The following is a 23,454-nucleotide window of genomic DNA, read 5'->3' as shown; positions in this document are numbered from 1 at the left end:
ATTATTACAAAAACTGAAAAAATGCATTTTTTTTCCCCTTGTAAATGCATCTCAAAACTTCAGAGGGCTTGCCGATTTACCTAAAATTTTTTCAGGATGATTTTTTTTCCAATGTTCACCAAACTGGGGGGTGAGAATGACCAAAAACCAACTTTCGTTTATTAAGGGCCACCCTAACGGACTCCCCTACTTCATAAAAGACCAAAAAAAAAAGACGCGTGACTCCCAGTTTTTCCCAAAATCAAATCACTTTTTTTCTCGGTGACATTTTTTACTCTTAAGTAAATTAGTATTAAAACTATTAAAACTACTTACATATATTTCCTATATTGATTACTATATACATGAGACATTCTTGTATAGAATTTATATCATTCGGTTAAATTCAGTAAAATTAATCAATTTAAATAAATAAAAACTCAAATATTGTTTTTAATATGAATACTGTTTAATATCTTTAAAATAACAAATAATATTAAGTACGTAAAAATAAATTTATGAACATATAGAATTTAGTATCTATAATAGTTTGGTTTAAATGGACCAGCCTTAGTGAGGCCTAAATATTTAGCCTGCTCATCAGTCAACTCCGTCAAATGGCCATCGAATGTGGGCAAATGCAAACTGGCAACATATTCATCTAAAAATAACAAACATAAATGTTGAATATAAGATGAAAAGAAAGTGACCATTCAAATTCTCGCTTACCCATTTTCTTTGGCAATAGATACACATCGGACTTGTAACGTCCAGGAACAGCATTGTACAGTTCTATAAGAGCCAAAGCCTGTGTCGAAGCTGTTATCGATACCACAAATGAGGGTACAGATGAACATGACATATTCACTAGTCTACCTTCAGCCAATAGAATAATCATTCTGCCATCTGGCCAAATTACATGATCGACTTGAGAACGTACACGTTCCCATGTAAGTTCTGGTGTATGTAAACTATTCTAAAAATTTAAATTTGAATTGAAAAATTTGTAAGACAAAAAAGGAATAATCATAATTCATGGATACTCACTATGTCTATTTCTGAATTGGAATGTCCCATGTTGCACACAATGCAACCATTTTTCATGCGATCCATGTGTTCACGTGTCACCACATTTTTGTTGCCAGTTGCCGTAACGACAATATCCACGTTACGTATGACTTCCATTAGTTTTACTACGCGGAAACCATCCATGCTACAAATGATATATTTTATTAATTCAATTTCAATTTAATTTATTGTAGTTTTCTTAATACATACCTCGCCTGAAGAGCACAAATAGGATCAATTTCAGTTATATACACAATGCAACCCTGAGCTTTGAGACCTTTGGCACAACCTTTACCGACATCACCGTAACCACAAACGACCACTTGTTTGCCGCCGAACATTATGTCCGTAGAACGTTTGAGACTGAAATAAAAAAAATCATTTAATAATCGCTTAAATCTAATTCAGCAGAAATATAAACTCACCTGTCTAAAATGGAGTCTTTAACACTGTAGTAGTTATCAAACTTCATTTTGGTCACTGAATCGTTAATATTGATGGCGGGCACTGTAAGTTTTCCCACTTTTGACATGTGATATAAACGATGAACACCGGTGACGCTCTCCTCAACAATACCCCTGATACCTTTAAAAAGATCCGGATACTTTTTCCACAATAAATGCGTAGCATCGCCACCATCATCCAAAATCATATTTGGCTCCCAGCCACCACAATTTACACATTTGTCGAGACACCACCAAAAATCTTCTTCGGTCTCACCTCGCCAAGCGTAAATTGGAATGCCAGCCTCAGCCAAAGCTGCAGCAACTGCATTCTGCAATCAAATAAGCAATAATTTTGTTAAAAATCAAACAAGTGGCAAAATATATAGAATATTATACCTGAGTTGAGAAGATATTACAGGCTGTCCAGCGCACCGAGGCACCCAATTCAATTAATGTTTCGATGAGAACAGCTGTTTGGGCATTCACATGAGTACAACCAACTATTCTGGCATTTTTCAAGGGTTTATCTTCACGTGCCCGTTTCCTTAAAGTCATAATGCCGGGCATCTCCAGTTCGGCGATTTCAATTTCTCGACGTCCAAATGCATGTTGACTTGCTAAATTCTTGACACAAAAATCAGAAAAACCACTGCTGTTGCGTTGTTTCTTGTCGCGAGGCGATGTTTCATCTTCATCCGAACTGGCCGTGAAACAGGCTAAATGTAAGCAATTGTTAACGACATCAAAATTTAATTATCATTTCAATATTAATACCTGAACTAAACGAACATGTTGAAGCTGCAGACGAACGTCTCCTTGTTCTACTTGCCAATTTCAAAGCCTCTGGTTGTGTAGATTCTTGCTGAAATCAAAAGTAATACGAGAAAGAAAGTTTACATAAATTATATATTCATATGTAAATGACATTGCAATTAAATAAAATCTATTTCAAAATTGAGTCTAATGGATAAAGAACTACATTAGCGGTAGTCATGATATTGAGCTCTTGACCCAATAAGAACAAGTAAGAGTGCTATATTCGGCTATGCCGAATCTTATATACCCTTCACCTTTGTTGAAGGGAATATATGTATATAATTTTTTATAACAATTCGAATATACATATGTATGTATATTGCCCACTTTCAGCAGAACAAAACACCAAAAAACTAAATACGCAAAGCAATAAAACCAACACACATCCAAACATACGTTTTGTTGCTTTTTTGTCAAAGCAATAAATTGTCTTTTTTTGATGAAATTTTTAGAGGTTGTCTCGGATTGTTATTAAGCCAATAAGGCCTGGCGAAGAATGTGTCCTACGTAAGCCAAACATTACACAGGTCAACAGTAAAAAAAGGCTTCACTAACCACTATAGATTTGATGCATCATGGTTACCTAAGTACAAAAATGGTAAAAATTTTAAATTCTATGGATATATTTTTTTTAAATTTTTTCTAAATTGTTAATTTTTTTAGATGTTTCTCCATATAATTTATGATAAGTGAAAAAGGGTTAGTCCGATTTTATTGAAGTAAACTTAGAAACGTTCAAGTTTACATAGCCTTTAATACGGTTGCGTTTTAATCGGCTCAGTAGTTTCGGAGTTAAAATAACAAATTGAAGCAAAAAAAAACTCATGAAATATTGAAAACGGCAGAACTTGTTCAGGTTTATTACTTTGTCGCAAAACCGCATATAATACCAACAATTAAGTGAATTCGCTCATTTTCACAAAATTTTACTTTTTTATTTGATATACATAAAATTGAGTAGTTAATGTTCTTCTTTCGATTGATTGAATTTTGAAAACATTTTCCCCATGCTATGTACAAATTTTCACATACAGGTAAGCCTCCATTTACGCGGTACTTTATTTACGCAAATTCGATATAACGCGAACTCAAATTAACAACCATTTTTTTCAAATACGCGACTTTTTTACACGATTTTTATATAACGCGGCAACAAACAACAAGAAACGAAAAAAACACAAGCGAATAACAGATTTCGTTTTTGAGAACTTCGTTAATTTTTATGAATTTTTTGTTATATTTTGATCTCTTTCATGTATTAGAATATTTTGTTTTTTTAATTGACATTTTTTCCTTAATTTTCGATAAGAAATTATTTTTATACCCTACACCACCATAGTGGGGAGGGTATTATGCGTTTGTGCAGATGTTTGTAACGCCCAAAAATATTAGTCTAACACCCACCTTAAAGTATACCGATCGACTTAGAATCACTTTCTGAGTCGATTAAAGGATGTCCGTCCGTCCGGCTGGCTGGCTGGCTGTCCATGTAAAACTTGTGCGCAGAGTACAGGTCGCAATTTTGAAGATATTTCGATCAAATTTGGTACATATTATTTTTTCGGCCCAATGACCAAGCCTATTGAAAGTGGCTGAAATCGGTCCATTATTTCACCTAGCCCCCATACAAATGTTCTTCCGAAATTGGACTTTATCGGTCATAAATGTTTAATTTATATATGTATCTACACAAATTCCGCTCCAAATAAGTTTTGTATACACAAAATTCATGTCTCCAAATTTTGTTACGATCGGTCCATAATTAGTCATAGCTCCCATATAGACCCGCTTCCGAAAATCACTTTAACGCGCATAAATCTCTCAAAAATGTTAGTATACACACAAAATTCAACATATTTCATGGAGATCGGTCCATAATTCGTCATAGCTGCCATATAATGCCCACTTCCGAAAATCACTTTAAGGTGCATAAATCGCTTAAAAATGTTGGTATACACACAAAATTCAACATAGCTAACTTTAATATAGACATAAATCACACGACATAATTACATGGTGATCGGACCATAATTGGTCATAGCTCCCATGTTAGGCCCACCTTCGAAAATCACTCAAAAATATAAATTATTGAAATTTTAAAAGAAAAATGTGTTTGCTCTTTTACTTAGTGTAGGGTATATATTTTTAGGTCCCAATTTCTTTTTTGTTATATGACTGATGTATTGTTTTACGCGAAATAAAAAATTATTGGCCCCACAAAAGCATTTCATTCTAAATTAGAACCTCGTTTAACGCGAATTTGATTTACACGCTATTTGTTTGGGCACAACAAACCGCGTAAATGGAGGTCTACCTGTATATGTATATTGCGTTTTAATCGGTTCAGTAGTTTCGGAGTTATAATAACAAATTAAAGCAAAAAATATATTTTTTATGTAAAAATATCCAAATTTTTGTTTTAAAAAAATCATGAAAAGTCGAAATGGAAATGGATTATTTTTGAATTTATTCACAATTACGTGAATTCGCTTATTTTCAGAAAATTGTATGTGCGTACAAGCATGTACTTTGAGTGTAAATTTTATGTGTGTCATGTGTTTTGTTGTTGTAACAAAAATTTTAACAAAAACAAAACAAATGTAAAATGTACACGCTTGTACGCATATACAATTTTCTGAAAATAAGCGAATTCACTTAATTGTGAATAAATTCGAAAATAAATCGATGGATTATTTGATCGATTTTGTTCATATTACATGTGGCTTTGCGATAAACCAATAAATCTAACCAATTTCTGTCGTTTTCGATTTTTCATGATTTTTTTAAAACAAAAAAATTGGATATTTTTACATAAAAAATATTTTTTTTGCTTCAATTTGTTATTATAACTCCGAAACTACTGAACCGATTAAAACGCAATATATATCCGGTTTATGTAAATTTGAACTTTCCTAAGTTTACTTCAATAATATCGGACTAACCGTTTTTGAGTTATCATAAATTATGTGGGGAAACATTTTAAAAAATTCACAATTATAAAAAAAAAAAATTAAAAAAATCTATCCATAGAATTTAAAAATTTTACCATTTTTGTACTACTGGAACAACAATACATCAAAATTGTGTAGTGGTTAAAAAGCCTCCATCATTTTTTCGATTTTGTTGCCCTGTACTTGCATAATCTTAGAAGAATTGATCAGGTTATGACTACTTATAGAGGGATTTGCCAAAGATTATCTAGCGTTGAACAGTACTTCTTCAATGCTAAGATCCACCAAATCTTAAGAAGAAATTTCTCCATGTAGCTCCCTATTAACATAGAATAGTCTATAATATTTTGAGCTTTAAAATAATATTAAAAAAAATAATTAAATCCCAACATACGATTAATAATAATGTTTTCAGTCGTTTGGCCTTACGGCGCGCCGTATCTACAAGATTATTATTTATTATTAAGACAATATAATTCAGAATATTTGTACTTGTATGTCGATCAAATGATCAGAGATAAAACAATTTTTATTTAGATCAGGCACGAGTACATGAGTGTTTTTAATAACATTTTATTTATTTATTTATCTTCTAACGTGGCAGAGTATTTAACGCACTGAGATGAAACAAAAAACAAAAATTATCTTAAATATAGAAGTACATAATAAACAAATATTTGCTGAAATGTGTTTTCACATCAGAAGCATTGTCTAAAATTAGATACAAAATATAATTTCGCGCTCCTCTGTTAATCGTCTCAAATAAATGTTGACACAAGAATCATGTGTGATGATAATAAAAAAAATATTGTTATGGAATCTTTTGATAAATTATATGAACATAACTCTAATAATAAACTGTTTTTATTTTTCGACATAATAATAATGCAATAAGAATAGTTACTACAACAAATTAACAAAAATCCAATCACGTGCTTGAATTCAAGTACTTAAAAATACTTCACCTACATACGTGTACAAGTACGTAGATAGATGGATACATGTGAGTTTATTTATTGTACGAGTATTTGTAGAATTAAATATTTTATTATTTAATTAGTAACGTTTTTATTATAATTAAGTATGTATATTTTTTTATTTATGAGCTGAGCAATCACACTTGTGCTTAAAACAGATTTATAGTCATTAAAATTTGTAAAGAACAAAATATCTCTAAGTAAAACGCAAATTGGTTTAAATGATCTTGCAATAACACTGCTTAACAAAATTTTTCTAGAACCTGCCCGTTACTTAAAATTTGTTGTAAATTATTTTGGTTAGCTGAACAGCAATCCTTTGTGGATTCCCACTCATTCAGGATTGTATGTACTAATTTAATTTCCTGTTTCCAAAGTCATAAAGTACCATTATCAGGCCTGTCACAGAATTCCATTCCGATCGAAAGTGGAATTAATTTCGTATTTAGCCTCTTCAGAAAAAGTAAAACCAAAATTTTTGAAACCACTTTCAGTTTTCAAAGTGGAGTTGATATTTGATTGTAAATTTTTGGTTTATTAAAATTTTTAATCAATTTCTATACCAAAACCTTCACATTTGTTTTAATATGAAAAAAAATTAAAATCAGAAATATTTTTGGAATTAATAAATTACACGGAATCTGAAGAAACTGAAACGAAAACGAACAGAATATGTGACAGGCCTGTATAAAGAAGATTGTGATTTCTAATTCATATGTTTAATCTCATATTTCTAGGTCTATTAAGTATTATAGAAAATTCAAAAAAGTACCATTAGATGAAACATGTAATTGTAAGTTCTAAATTCATTATTATAAAATATTCAAAAAGTATCATTAGACTAAAGAAATAGTCATAGAATCTAATAAATTCAGAACCGTATATATTTTATGTCATATTTGATGGTTTAAAACTAAAAAGTACCATAAAGTCTCCATTTTCTAAGTTCCTTATTATTCAGAAGCAAGAACTATTCATTAATTTCAAATATTATAAAAGTACTCTTAGAAAGAAAAAGTATCAGCTTCCTGTTTTCCCTTAAAATCCCGTCATGAATACTCTGTGTGACACGATTATGACTCAAACGATCTAATTGAGTTGCTCAAGATAAATTTGGTCGATTCACAAAAAAATAAAATTTGGCATTTGTTGCTCGAAAATGTGTGATCTTTCCAATTGGAAAAATTCGATCAACAGATATGGATAGAAATATATAATAACACGTTGACCAGTCGTCTTCGCACGTCCCTGTTGACCTAAAAACACGAATATTTTCTAATATCGATTATGCATACATATTCTTAGTGATTAGAAAAGAAACCCATGAATTGGTAAATATATTTGGGGATTTCACGTCAAGAGAACCAACTTTTAAAGTAGATTCTTCCGATCGGGATGAAATTTGCACCAAGGTTAGACCTATTGGATAATTGGTAATTCAATTTTCCAGCCAGATCGGTCATGAACTCTCGGAATTAGAGGCGGTCAAAATTTGACATTTTGGCCAAATGTGTGATTTTTCTCATCCATTTAACTTATTACCTATTGTTCTTAGCAAAATGTGTCCCAAAAAGTATAGATAGATATTTCTTCAATCTTTCGAAAAAATATTAAAAAAAAATATATTTTTAATATATTTTTTCCGAAATCAAAAACTTTTTTGACTTTTTTTCAAAATGGGACACTTTTTTTTTTTTTTTTTGTTCTTAAAATTAAGCTTACATATTTTCCTTGAGGATGCTTAGTGGGATGCGAGTTCGATATCTATCAAAAAAAATGTTTTGTAATTCAAAACATGCAATTTTTGACATTTTTGGCAAAATCAAAAACTTTGTTGACTTTTTTTCAAAATGGACCCTCTTTTTAATTTTTTTTTTTGCTAAACAGAAAGCTCAGATATTTTCCTTGAAGACCTATTTAGTCACTTAGTGGGATGCGAGTGGGATATCTATCAAAATAAATGTTTTGTAACTCAAAAAATGCAATTTTTGACTTTTTTTTGGCAAAATCTAACTTTTGTTTTTTTAAATATGCCCTTTTTGAATTTTTTTTGCTCAAAAGAAAGCTTGGGTCTATTCCTTTCACACCTATTTGGTTGCTTAGTGGGATGCGAGTGGGATATATAGCAAAATTAATGTTTTGTAACTCAAGATATACAATTTTTGATTTTTGTTTAGCAAAATCGAACTTTTTTTCAAAATGGGCCCTCTTTTTAATTTTTTTTTACTCAAATTAAAGCTTAGGTCCATTCCTTTAAGAGCTTTTTTGGTCTCTTAGTGGGATGCGAGTTGTCTATCTATCAAAATAAATATTTTGTAACTCAAGACATAAATTTTTTTGTTAAAACATTTATTTTGATACTATCCCACTTGACGTGAATTCCCCCATATTTATTTCCATGATCACAGTTGCCGCCTGGTATATCAAAAATGCGAATATACACAATGATCTAAACGTGCCCCTTGTAAAAACTGAGCTCACGAAAAATGTAGAAAAATATTTAAAAAAAACTTGAAATTCACCCAAACCCCGCAACATATTAGATAACAGTGGCCACATTCGATTAAGAAGGAAGGACACAGCATATTTAATCCAAAGACTAGAAGGAAGAATGTCAATTTAATCAAAACAACAATAAATAAAAAATGTTTCGTCCGGCACTGGCTGGACTAATTAAATTATAATTATTAGAAATAAGATTTGAAATACTTGTTGTTAGTTCATTAAATAATGAAGATACAATAAATAAAAATAAAATTGAAAAAAAATAAATTATTTCCATCATATACTTTAATAAAAAATATAATTTACTGGGAAAAGTGTAGAAATAACAAAAAAAACTTATTATTATCAATATCTTTAGTATAAATATTTAACAAACTTATATTTATTGACATTTATAATCACAACTTTAAAAATGATGTGACAAATGATTAATTTAATCTTATCGCTTGGAATACATATAAAATTGTATGTATCGAAATTAAAAATTAATAATAATAAACATGTTGAGATTGATTTTATTGTGATTTCTATTTAATCATTAGCCGTCCACATAAAATAAATAAAACTAAAGTATTTATTTAGATAAATAAAGTGTTTGTCATATCAACATGGTTTTTAGTCTTTAAACCAAATCTTTATAGACTTTCGATTGTAAAAACATGGGCATATGTATTTATGATAAATTTTTAAAATATTTCTCATAACAACGATTTTTGCAGGAGCAGAGATTAGACCCATGACATGACTTCATAACTTCTACTCAGACCTATGAATTAACTAATTCCTAATATAATTAATTCAAACATTGAATGATTCAGTATTTATTTAATTCAAATTCAGAGCTGTAAATGAATGATTTAGTTTTGAATGAAATGAATTATAATTTTTTGAAAGCATTAATGTTTCCCAAAATTTGAATGGAACTACAATTTGAATGAATTGATCATTTTACCAAAACAATGAATCGAATTAAAATATAGAAGAATTCATCGACAGAATAATTTAATTCACGGTGAATTAAAAATCAAATATGAATCATTCATTTACAGTTCTGTTAAAATTTAATGCGAATTGAATTCATATAGTTTTACATAAGTCAATTTGTTTCATTTTTATTAATCATTTACAAAATTAATGAACAAAAATTCGAATGCTACTTATTATAATAGATTTGAATTGATGAAAAATGTCAATATGTATGTATATGTTTTAAGCTAATTTGCAAAGGATGTCAATATAAAAATAATTTTATGAATTATCAAAGCAATACAAAACGTTGAAAGTAATAGAGAATTAAGCCCATGAATTAATTCACTATGAAGAGATCAGATTTGAAAATGATGTTAAGAAATAATTTATTCGAGCCTTTGCCTCTACCTAACCTAAAATGTTTAAAATGCCTACTATTCAAAAATGTTAAAGGTTTATTATTGTTGATAAACATTTTAATTATATGTAACACATTTCATTTCCCAATTGATTAAGAAATAAAAAATAACGGGTTAATGATAAACATTTGAGTTTATAATCAGAAAAGACGTCAGTCAGTGGGTTAAATGTTTATCTCTTGCTGGTAGTCGTCATTCAGATTATATTTCAAGCGTTACATATTTGTTCAGAAGTAATGGAATTTTCGAAAATAAATTCAACAATTTGAACACAAAATAAATGACAATTGACTTCAATTAACATTGTCATAATTAAATTAATTATTTAGCATTAGCACCTTTTTTTGTTGATACAAAACTAATGAAACTCATAAATAAAAAGGTGTAAAATTTCGTAAACTCTTTTCTTGTATTTGAGTCCAAAGCAGTGTTTCCCAACGTGTCACACCACTTGAACCACTGTGTGACGTGGTTTCCATAGGGGTTGAAGTTTAAACAGATTTGGGTACAACCAACACAATATAATTTATATTTAAAGTTTATAAATATTAAGGTCTAAATGGTAGTGTTCCGGGAAGATATTAAAATGGTTTTTTCATTGCCGTAATTTTTTTGTAATACTAAATGAAACAAAGACTCAAAGACTTTTACCTGCGTTTTAAAAGAAATGTATGTAAAATAACTTTATTTGGATGTACAATGATAGTCCAATGTTTCTAATGTTTGTCACACTTGTAGTTTAAATCGGCACAAATTTTAACTATTATTATTGTTATTATTTTCTCAAAACAATTAAAAGTTGTCATGTTGTCCACCTGAAGAATTCCCTTAAGAACTTTAAATATTAATTTAATTCATTTTTAATGACCGAATTCTTCAGCACTGGCTAAAAATATTAATAATGGAATCATTCGATTAGCAACAAATTCGATCATCACAATCTCAGTAGAAGAACGTATCACAATTTGTCAAAAAGCAGTATTGAATATATAAGTATGATCAACCTTTAAGAAGCGGGATAATACCACCAAATTCGGTATATTAGAGTAACAATCAGTTGTATGGAAAACCATTTTTGTTCGAATTTAAGTCTTAAAGTTAAGTACTGACAATTTGAGCCAAATCGGACGCGCATTGAGGACAAAGGTCAGATATATGCAAATTTTGTTATTTATATGAAATAATTTTTTTAAACCTGTTAACTTTCTGTATTATTTTATAGTTAGATTTATTTATTTTAATGACATTAATAGTAAAATAAATATTTTGGAGATTAACCCTTACATCTTCGTTGGGTCAAAATTACCCAAAAACAAACAAAAAATGCAAATTTTTGTAAAAATGTTGGTGCTAAATAAATAATTATTTTTGCAATTGAAAGCAAAAGAATAAAAATGTGTACGTAATTGTTGTGTACGTGTCCCAGGCCACTTGAACAAGAAATATAGGAACAAAATTAACAAATTTTGAGAAATATAAAGAGCTTGATTCAGTAACACAAATGGAAAACAATTTTAACATTTTTGGATGGAAAACACAAAAATGCTTTAAAATTTTAGTGATTTTCATAGATTTTCATTTTCAAAATCGTTTTCCTTTCGTGTTTCTGAATCAAACCCTAAAATTAAAGCTCATTTTTACTTAAAATATATGTATCCATATTTACTTGTGAATGAGTTTTTGTCTTTAAAAATTTTGTTCAACTAATTTCAGAATTAATTGATCATCACATTGCACAGTAGGGCAGAATAGAAATTTTTTGGAAATAAATCTGGCATTTCTAAACGGCTGGTCCGGTCTGAATAAAATTTGACCTGGGCGTAGCCAAGGAGAATTGGAGTTTAAGTTATTAAAATGCGACATACAAATGCTCCAGGGGCGGCACTATGGGGGCTTAAAATAGGGTACCTTCGACATGTAAAATGTTTAAACACGTGCAATTTTTTTTGTTTCCCATCGGATTTCATGCTTGCATGTTATAGGCATTTCAAAATTTTAATTTTAACATTGGGCCACATGTCTTAAAATCCCAAAGCTGGAATCAGAAAACGGAAAGCAGCTTTGGAAACCTTGATATGTTCCCTATTTATCATCGAAGCATTTGCCCAGCCCCGAAGGAAATGCGGATCCTATGGGCAAAATTGTAAAAAATACCATTTTGGGAAAAAAATCTGAAAATGTGCAATATTTACTAAATTTCCTTACATTTAAGGAAAAGTTTAGACCTACAAAGATTTAATATGTAGTATTTTTCTCTACTTGTGCCAATATTGAGATCAGATAACTTTCCAATTTTGTACTAAATTAAAAAACGTAACTCACAATTTTTGAATACATGTATGAGTTTGACGACACCCATGGGCTGGACTTGGCTGGATTGTCCAGCTTTTTTGATGCCTGTCCAGTTTCAAGCTAAAATTTAATTTGTCCAGCTAAATAGAAATTTTCGACAATAATATCCATAAATGAAAATTTACTTACTCTAATTAGTGCACAGTAATAACTTAACTGTCATATGGAATTTCTGATTATGATGTCAATGAAGAAGAATGTAAACATGAAGGATTATAAGAAGCATATTTATATTTTATGCAAAACATAATGCAGGAATTTATAGCTTTTGAGAATGACTCTTGTACAGTTTTAGAGTTGCACGATATAATGACCGTACTTATGAATATCCTTAAATATAGAATACATAACACATTTTTTGGCACCAAAGTTAACACCATTTTGAAAAAAAAATTTCGCCTAATGAACATAAAACTTTTAAGACGGAATTATAAGATATTTTAAAAACAGCGGTTAGCTATTTAGAAAATCGTTACGACTTTGGTGATGGCGACTCTTTTTTAAAAAATTGCATATTTAAACTTATAAAATGTCCTATTTTCTTGGAAGATTTACAAAAGCTTGAAATATCTGAAGAAATAGATAACGATAAACTTCGTGTAGCTTATAAACAAATACCAAGAGATTTGTCAATGGATATGGTTCTTTTTTGTTTACCACAGGTGAAAGGAATGAATTCGAGAATTTTCGAAAAGTTGTAGTTTATGTGAAAGAGTTTTTTCTATTTTAAACAATCTCTATACTAAAGAAAAAAACCGATTGTCATTGGACCTGATTAGAGCTAAAAAATTAATACAAACAAATTTAGAGGAATCTTATATAGATTTTCAAAATAGTTTACAGATCTCTATAGGTTTGGAATTGGCCAAATCCGTAAGCTCAAAACGAAATAAAGTGGCAGTGTTTTTAGTATTTAATTTTAATTTATTACTTTTAATTCTTTCATTATTTACATACATACATATGATTGTAAATATGTATATTAGGGTGGGTCGATTTAGCAATCGATATTGTGCCATCGATTTTTCGATAGCTTTTGTCATGAAGAAAAAAAATTTCACTACGACATATCAAAAAAATTATTTTTGAAGCTCCCAAATTTCAGAAAACTACCTTAAATATTAAAAAAAAATAAATCAGCCGACTTTATTACCCACTAAAAAAATGTTAAACTTGAAAAGCGACCAAGTGGGGATTATAAGCCTAGGTAAGGACATACAAATAACGTTTTGAAAGATTTTGAAACACCCTCAAAATTTTGAGTAATTTTAAAACAACAACTCACACATTTCTGGACCGATTTCAAAATTTTAAACAGTTACGGAAAAGCAAAACCAAAATTTACATTTTCTCGGTTATATTTTTAATGTCCAGCTTTTTATAACCCAAAGTCCAGCTTTTTGCGAATCTGAATCTGGCATCCCTACACCCATGGCATTTAAATAATTCAGTGACAACTAGGAAAATTACATGTTGTTTTTTTAATGTTTTAAAATTTAATACAAAACTATAGAAAATATAATTTTTTAATATCATGATCAAAACAAAATCTGATCAGATTTTTATTTAATACAGTTAAAAGGTAAAAATATGTTACTTGCGTAACTTTGTTGCCACAGATATGTTCCTCATTATAAAATGAACTTGGTAATTAAAGTTAAGAACTTTGGCAATTATATTACCGTCAATTAAAAAAAAATACGTTTTTTTATTATACAATAAGTAGATATAGTAGATATGTATAGGTACAAACATAATACACTTCACATTGATAAATTTGTTTTATCAGAAAAATAAGATAAAATTTTACCAACCTTATCGCTAAATCCCAAATCACAGACGGTAGTCTCGTTAATTTTATTCATATTCCTGAGAGTTATTTACTGAAATGGAAAAGGAAAATTAAAAGTTAAATATCATAAAAAAACAACATCTAAATGAATAAATAACTGAAATATTTGTATGAATATAAAAAATGTGATGTGTGACTTCTCTGTTGTGATAAGAGATGTGTTTATAATACAGTGGTTAAAAAATAGATAGGGTTGTGCTATAACTTTTTTTTATTGTGAAGGTTAAATATAAGTAGCTTTATTATTTATATGTATACACTTTGCCACTTTTAATTATTAAATAATTGTTGTGGAATATTTAGATACAAAATATATGTCTCTTAATTAAACAACATTGTATTACAAAGTTGTAAAATGCTAATCATAATTCTAATAAAAATACTAATCGGAAATAAAAATTATATACGAAACACGAGCATTGTAAAAACTTGCTTCAACGATTTTACCATAGTTTTCAAAACACAAGCGGAACAACAAACATATAGTATATTTATATTCCTTATCAGTCTTGAAAGGTATAAAGGATTTTAACATTAGTTTCTGGTATAGAAACTAAACAATTTTGAAGTCCCTCAAATCACTCATATGACCATTAATAACACAGCTGTGCACAGGTCAACAGCAAAAAAAGGCTTCACTAACCACTATATAAATTTGATGTATATGGTAAAATTTTTCAATTCTAGGATATATTTTTTTTAAAATTTTTTTTTCTAAAATTGTGAATTTTCTTAGATGTGTCTCCACATAGTTTATGATAACTCAAAAAGGTTAGCCCGATATTATTGAAGTAAACTCAGATAATTTAAATAGCCTTTAATCCGTTTATATATACATATATTGTGTGTAGTATTTATAAAAAACCAACTTTTTAAAAAACCGGTTTGTCGATTAACCGAAAATTGGCTTTTTTTAGAAACCCGGTTTTTCGGTTAACCGACATCGAAAAAACCGGTTAAACCGGTTAACCGCCATATATGTGTAGAATACATAAAATGTCCAATAAAGTATATACAGCTATAAAATTTGTAGTTTTTAGTAGTCAGGAATGGTTAATCTATACATATATGTATGGACCATATATATATGTATGGACATGGACCATTTCATTTTTATATACAGTGGTGGCCACCAATTTAAGACAAATACTTGAATTTTTATCATCAACTGAATTTTAAGTGCGATAGATCCAAAATAAAAGGACCTCTAAGGGTATGAAATTTATTATTAATGTTTCTAGTTTCTGAAAAATGTTTGCAAAAATCGGTAAAACATATATGGACAAAGATATGTGGAAATACGTTGACCCACCTCAGCGAACATCCGCTGTTAATAACATGATATGACCGAAACTAATGGAACTAAAAATACGAAATTTGGTTCGAATATTTTATAATAATAAAAATATAATGATATAAATGTGAGAAAATATGTTTATTTAAAAAAAAAAATTTTGGTCAAGTTGTAGAAAAATTTTATGTGTTCATGGTGAATATGTATGAATTGACACAGTCGAATAAAACACACTTGTGTGTTAAAACAGTTCTCATGCTTACATATTTGTGGAAATATTTGAAAAAATAATTGACAATTACATGGAATTTAGCAAACAATTTATGTCTTAAATTCGTGGCCACCACTGTATATATAAAAAATGAAATGGTCCATGTATGTAATGACATCACGTGAGAACGGCCGGAGCGATTCGGCTGATTTTTTTTATTCGATTCAAAATTTTCTGGAGATGGTTTTGTAAAAAAAAAATTCAAAAATTCCGGGTAAAACTCTGATTTTTTTTGAGTCCAGTCAACTGTAATAAAAAAGCTCAATAAAGTATGCATTACAAATTTATTTTATTTGCAAATAAATGATAACAGGCAGGTGTATGTGGGTTGGAGAAACTTGATGAACTAACATTAGTAAATGCTACCGGTCAACTAGTATTAAATAACTATAAATATGCAAAAGTTTACAAAGTCCATTATATTTTGTAAAAATTTCAAAATTATTATCTCAGTCAAATTGAATTGAGTAGAAATATGTTACTAAATATATAATACTTGTTTTAATTATTGGTTTATTCATTAAATTTCAACCCAAAAAATATAAATGAATTTTTTAATTAAATATTTGATAATTTTGAAATTTATTATCACCTCGACTTTCTGATATGAAACAGAAAATGTTACAAGTACCAAAAATGGACCTATAAGATGCAAACGCATCTTTTCGTAGCTGTGCTTATTTGTCATTATAAATCATACCAAATATGTAAGTAATAAAACTCCATTATCAGATTTCACAAATATTTCAAATCATGGATTTTAGAACGTTTTTTGTCTCTCCTGTAATATTTCTGAAAAGGACGTTGTACACTAAGCTAACGAAATGATTAATAAATTAAAATTTTAAAAACAAAACACACTAATGAAGTCAAATTGATTGAAAGAAGGTAAGCACATAAAATTCAAATTAACGTTTGGTAAAATCATCACTAATTTTATAATGAATTATTAATAAGATTTAGCTTAACTTCTTGAATTATGCGGAAATAGTTTCATTATGTGCAATTTATTCTGAACAAAGTTTTTAAGTAATTTCATAGTCCTCTGCTATTTAGAATCATTGTAATTCTTAAAAATATCAATCTAAATAGGTTTCTATTGTAAATCAGCAGTGAAGGTTTACATTGAACATAAAAAATGCACAAAACCAAGAGATATCTTAATTTTAGACCTAAATTTTAAAAAACGGTTAACCGAAAATCAATATTTTAAATTTACCGGTTTGCAAAAATCCGAGATTTCGAAGAAAACCCGGTTTTCGGAGTTATTATAACAAATTGAAGCAAAAAATATATTTCTGAACAATTTCTGTCGTTTTCGATTTTCTTTGTTTTTTTAAAACAAAAAATAGTTATTTTCACATAAAAAATATATTTTTTGTTTCATTTGTTATTAACTCCGAAACTACTGTGCCGATTAAAACGCAATATATATATACTTTTCTAAGTTTATTTTAATAATATCGGACTAACCCTTTATTTGTTATCATAAATTATGTGGAGAAACGTCTAAAAAAATTCACAATTTAAAAAAAAAAAAATTTAAGAAACTTATCAATAGAATTAAAAATTTGGACCATATTTGAACTACTGGACACAATACATCCAAATTGTGTAGTGGTTCAGCATCAAGATTCAAGCGAATATTGTTTACCTTCACACACTAAAACTTTTCAATATTCACATTGCCCTTATTTAAATATCACCGACTGTTATTTTAGATAATAATGCCTCCTTCTTATAAACAATTATAAATTATTTTATCTTTTTTTTGTAGTTTTTAATTAAAAAATATTGCTGCTATAGTTAGGAAATCAACAACATGTTGTCTACAATAAAAAAAACAAAGAAATCTCAAAACCATCAATAAAAGACAAAAAACGATAAACAATTGTTTTAAATTAAAATAAAGTGATAAAACCGCTAATTTAAATACGCGAATTAATATTTATGCATATTTTTGTATTTTTTTTTTTTTTAAGTGGATATTTATGGTGATCGATAGAAATTCTTAGACTTAAAAATATCTATGTATCTTCTAATAAATAATATTTATAAATATAAAAAAATGTATGATCATTTTATTTATTATTGATATTATAGTCATTGTTATTGTTATTGTGCAATGCATTTGTATATTGAACGCTGCACAGTGGTTTAGGTTAGGTTAGGTTGTAAATAAAAATATATCGGATACATTTTGCTTGCTATTTTTACAATTTTACCCATAGGGTCCACATATCCTTCGGGGCTGGGAAAATACTTTGGGCATAAATAGAGAACACATCAAGGTCTCCAAATATGCTTTCCGTTTTCTGATCCCTGCTTTGAGATTTTAGAACATCTAGCCCAAAGTTGAAATTTTGATAAAAAAAAAATAGGCTAAATTCCGAAGAGCGTAGGGGCGACATGTTCGAAAAATTGGACATGTTTTTTACTTCAAAATGTTCTCCGTAAAGATACCTTACAGAAAAACATAAAATTGTTATATGTTCTTAAAAAAAGTTTTTTTTAAATAAAAAAAGAGTTAAGTCATCTTTTAGCCCAAAAATCAGCAAAAATATAATATTTTTGGAATTTGTAAATTGAAAATGATTTATTTTTGGATCCACAATTGCTTTTTTGTATATTACTGCTAATGGGAAACAAAAAATGGCACGTGCTTAAAAATTTTAGATATTGAAGGTACCCTACACTGAGCCCCCATAGCCACGTCCCTAGAGCATTTGTAGAGCCCATTTTAGAAATGGGTCAGCCGCGGCTAGCCGTTTAGAAATTTGAGATTTATTTCCAAAAAAAGCATTGTCAGTACATTCTAAAGCTAAATACTCTGTTCAAAATGTCGTGCAAAATGCTGTCAAACTACATATAAAATATTTGGATTGAAATATATGCAAAATAATTTCGCAAAAGCAGTACATACACTGTTCTTTCTGTTAAAAACAAGTGAAATACATCTGGCAACCTTATTTTTCCACACGAAATAACATAAGCAACACTTCTTTCGCACGAAATTAAAACCACAGCTTATCATGTTTTTGTATATAAAATTTTGCGCACTAAACAACCATTTTTCGCAATATGAACAGAGTACTAAGCTTAAGACAATAATATTGTCATACATCTGACAATCGTTTGAATACATTACGTTGCCATTGTCAGATTATTCTAAGATAATTGTCAGATGTGCGAAGTATATGCATCTGATAATGACATCAGTCAGACCATTTAAAAACAAACAAAAGTTGCTATTAATAATATTAAGAAACAAAATATTAACAAACGAAATTGAAAAAAAAATTAAATAAAAAGTGGATCGCGACATTTTAATTAATGAAACCAGCGTCATGGATTGCAGCTATGAGCCAATTGCCCTGACTTTTCTTATCCAGTCGCCAACAGGCTCAGAAGGCGGTTAAAAATCAAGGCCCAAACAGAAATCATACAGCTAAATGGTAGAATCCGTGTGATCACACGAAAATATTATCAAACTTATAGAGGAAGTTGAGGCAGGGTGAAGCTTATGGGATGCTGGTTGCGCTGATTATAAACTTCCCAAAGATTTTTTATGACAAGAGGTCCAGGTAAGTTTAAACGACTGTTTTGATCTTTAATAACCATTATGAAAGATTTTTTTTTTTTTTTTTGGTCTTCTGTAAACGTTATGGAAGATTTTTATTTTTTTTTGCCACCGCTAAATTAATTGAGTCAAAAATGTGTTTCGAAACCGTGTATTCAATCCAGAAATGTATCAGATCTGACTATGTAAAATTTAATTAAGAAATCCTTAATTGTTCACAAGCAACCGAATTATTTACAAAACAAATTGTTTCTAAACCACTGTACATTGTTTCTTTACTCTCGCGCACTCTCACTCTCTGTTTTTATTTGGACACATGTCTGAGCTTTTTATAATTTTGTTTACAAAGTGATCTGCATACAAATCTTCCAGTGCACTGTTTGCTATTAATTATCGGTTTTAGAGTTTCCGTTTAGGGATACATTTTGTTTTATGAATTTCTGTTGCACAAAAAATTAAGGAAATTTTAAAAATTAAGGAAATTTTTTAGAACAAATGCTATTGAACAAAAAAATCATTGTGTTTTTTTTTTTTTTTGCTTCAGTAATTTTTTAATTCCCAGAATTTATACTAAAAATCCAAATTTACAGGAAACTCTAATTTTCAAGCAACAGGTTTGTGATGAAAAAATAAACAAACAACCAAACAAACAAAATGCACCAAAAGCCTTGTTTACATTTTTCATCTAAACTGGGTCACTTTGTTAACATTTGTCACTCAAACACACACACTCACAGTCACGGTTCAAAACGATTTTGAGGCTTAAAAAAACTCGTTAAATGTAGCTGAAAATTCAGAATTATGCCGTTGTGCCTTTTTTTGGTAATGACGACCTGCTTTGTTGTACTCACGTTTGTAAAAGAGAAGATAGATAATGAATGAGTGAATGCACCGAATATTTATTTGTTTTGGTTTATTCTTTGGTTTAACCAACTTTTTTTAATCGGCTTTTTCGTATTTGATAACAAAATAAATGAAAAACGTCTACACTCGACTGGGGCGAGAATACAACTGATTTAGTGGGCCATGGGAGAACGATCATATGTATTTAAAAATAATAAACAATTTATTTTTTTATGGAGAAATGACTATAAATATGAACGTATGTATGAATGAATAAATGTTTGGATGTATCTTTGTATGAATATATGAACATATGTATGTATGGATGTAATTATTTTGAATTGAACCGAACTGAACGAAACGAAACGACGAACAACCCAAAATACAATCTATCGCAACAAATTATGATTTCGTTATCTTCTGACTGTTATCGCTTCTTTCTTGCCAATTTGTTTGAGGAGTTTTGAATATTTGTTAAAGTATTTTTCAAATAAAATTATTTATTTATCTGTTTAAATGTATTTGTATAAATTTAGATAGATATTTATGTATGTATGTATCTATATTTCTATATTTTGAATTAATTTTATTTACATTACTGATACTTCGTATTTATTTTTGTGGATTTTATTTTATTTGTATTTTAATTATTATCTGCGAATGCTACACAATACTAGTAGAATTCAATAATTGATTATTAACAATTATCAATTCATTGTAAACAATAAATTTAAGTGATGCATACGATTAGGTGAAGTGTTAATAATCTGAATTAAAGCATTATTAAATGTACATACATGGATACATTTTTATGTACCTACACATTTATAGATGTCACTGTAGTATATATTCGTACAGTATCGATCGAAACGTTAACATATTCATGTCAAAATATTGATTATTTTTGACAACGTCAATTTCGCCGAGGGTGTACAATATGCAGTGTTGATAAAAATTATAGAGACTACTAAACAAAATTTTAATGTTTTCGAAAATTTAAAAACAAAATATTAAGCACTACATATTTTGTAATCAATACTGGTCAAGAGGCTAGGTTACTTAATATTGATAAATAAAATTCCTGGTCAAGGAGACCCTGGAAGAACATAAATCGTAGACAATATCAAATACCCCAGTTGCCATTAAAAAGCAAACGGAAATTTTATAATTGTTTAATGACCAAAACATTATTCCAGTTCACCAATTGTGTTTCCATATATGTACATCATGCAACTATAGAGCCACTTAACCGTTTAACTGGAGAGATAAGAAAATCTTTTGAATTTAGGATTTTTTGTTTGGCTATGTTTTAAGTGTCCAATTCATAAGATAAAATGCTAGAATTCATAGATTACTATAGTCTTATTTATTGGACCGTTTGTTTAGGGTAAAGTACAGTAACTATGTCAAAAAAGACTATGAATCAAAGCTGTTCCATAGGGGAGTCTTTTCGGAAAAATTGTGGAGAATACTAGGAAGCGAACTCAAAAGTAAACACGTTACATTTACACATAAACCAGAAAAGTATTTATCTATAACATTTAATTAACAACGTGAACGTCCCACAGTTTGATCAAGTCATGGTGTTTTCTTTTCTGGCATAAATGATGCATTTATTCTGCCTTTTACCCTTCTTTGTGTTCTTTTCTGAAAAAAATGTAGTTTGGTCGGGTTCTTTTCTAATAATGTTACCCTAAAACCCTGAATATATGCTACATGTTTCACCCTCAATTTTATCGAAGGGTTAGAAATGCACTTTTTATGTAAGCAAAAAGTATAGTTTTGTAATATTTAAAAGCTACATAAAAGAAAATTGCGCAATGGTAATTATTTTTGTCCTATTGTGATCGTTGAAAATGCAACACATTCTGAGGGTATGGGTAACCTTTAATAAATGGTACAAAATATATAGGCAACATTTTGCGTCAGAAAATAAAACACCATCAGATACATTGGCGTCGCACAGTGGTATTAGAATAAAAAAAGAGGGAAATAAATCTGTAACTTCTAAACCCTTACGCCGATTTGAATGAAATTTCATTAAAAAATATTCATAAATAAAAATTTTATTTCAATTTGAAAAATTTGTATCTATGCAAAATTCAATAAAAAGCATTTTTTGTCATATTTTTCAAAAAAGTATTCCATGAATTTTTTAATTGTCAAAAGTTATATACATTTTTGAAAAATAGACAAAATCCTCTATCAAATAAATTAGGGAAAACTAAACAACTCGCTGAGAATTTACCTAGCACTGTTATTTTACATTCATAAAAATGTTATGTAGGCAACATGCTTTTTTTATGAATTTCTATGTTAGGTAAATTCTCAGCGAGTTGTTTAGTTTTCCCTAATTTATTTGACACGTAAAAAACATAAGGTAGACATGTTATATATCAATGGATAGAGGATTTTGTCTACTTTTCAAAAAATTATATATATTTTGACAATTAAAAAATTCATGGAATACTTTTTTGAAAAATATGACAAAAAATGCTTTTTATTGAATTTTGCATAGATACAAATTTTTCAAATTGAAATCAAATTTTTATTTATGAATGTTTTTTAATAAAATTTCACAGTTATGTAGATTTTTGTATTCAAAATGGAAAACTAAAAACAAATTTTGAAATTTGTTATCAAGTATCCCGCAATTCCCAAAAAAATCTTGAAAAATCCCAAAAATGGGATTTTTTCGTTTTTTGGCTACAATATCCATACCAGGGGCGGTATTATCGGAACCCTTTACAAAATAATTAAGAACTTATTGGGCCATCTAAAATAGGTTACTATATTTTGATATCGAGTATGCGATTTGAGAATTTTTGCCCTAATGTTGAATTTTACATAAAAAATAGGCATTTTTTGAATGGACCTGATCCCGTCGGTATCAAAAATTATAAATGTTTTTTACATTTAAAATATTTGGCGTAAAGTTAGCTTTTCAAGAAGTACAAATTCATTATACATCCTCTTAGAATTTTTTTAGATAACTTAAAAAGAATAAAAGTATTTTTTTATTTGATATATAGATCTATTGTTAATTCTATAAAAGAAAAATGGATAAAATCGGGGAATATTTGGAACCGCGGTCACCAAAAAACTGGAGTAGGGTGGGTAAAAATGTTGAAA

General features: G+C 28.9%; 1 protein-coding gene across 2 annotated transcripts in view; it reads right to left on the bottom strand.

Moving 5' to 3' along the window:
• Nucleotides 1–426: 426 nt before the first annotated feature.
• Nucleotides 427–23,454, bottom strand: part of AhcyL2 (Adenosylhomocysteinase like 2) — a 59,815-nt gene continuing 36,787 nt past the window's right edge. The window contains exons 1-9 of one of the 2 annotated variants that reach the window (XM_065515043.1): nucleotides 20,331–20,494; nucleotides 14,297–14,365; nucleotides 2,268–2,355; nucleotides 1,890–2,209; nucleotides 1,473–1,822; nucleotides 1,258–1,410; nucleotides 1,027–1,192; nucleotides 709–955; nucleotides 427–640 (exon numbers count right to left, since the gene is read on the bottom strand). In XM_065515043.1, coding sequence (XP_065371115.1) covers nucleotides 513–640; nucleotides 709–955; nucleotides 1,027–1,192; nucleotides 1,258–1,410; nucleotides 1,473–1,822; nucleotides 1,890–2,209; nucleotides 2,268–2,355; nucleotides 14,297–14,347 — 1,503 coding nt within the window. In that variant the 5' untranslated portion in view covers nucleotides 14,348–14,365; nucleotides 20,331–20,494 and the 3' untranslated portion in view covers nucleotides 427–512. Of the gene's footprint in view, nucleotides 641–708; nucleotides 956–1,026; nucleotides 1,193–1,257; nucleotides 1,411–1,472; nucleotides 1,823–1,889; nucleotides 2,210–2,267; nucleotides 2,356–14,296; nucleotides 14,366–20,330; nucleotides 20,495–23,454 lie in introns of those variants that run through there. The other variant, XM_065515044.1, reaches the window with a different exon arrangement.

Source organism: Calliphora vicina, chromosome 1 (assembly GCF_958450345.1).
Source record: "Calliphora vicina chromosome 1, idCalVici1.1, whole genome shotgun sequence".
In the NCBI taxonomy this organism is placed as follows: Eukaryota; Metazoa; Arthropoda; class Insecta; order Diptera; family Calliphoridae; genus Calliphora; species Calliphora vicina.
This window is presented reverse-complemented; position numbering and strand designations above follow the sequence as displayed.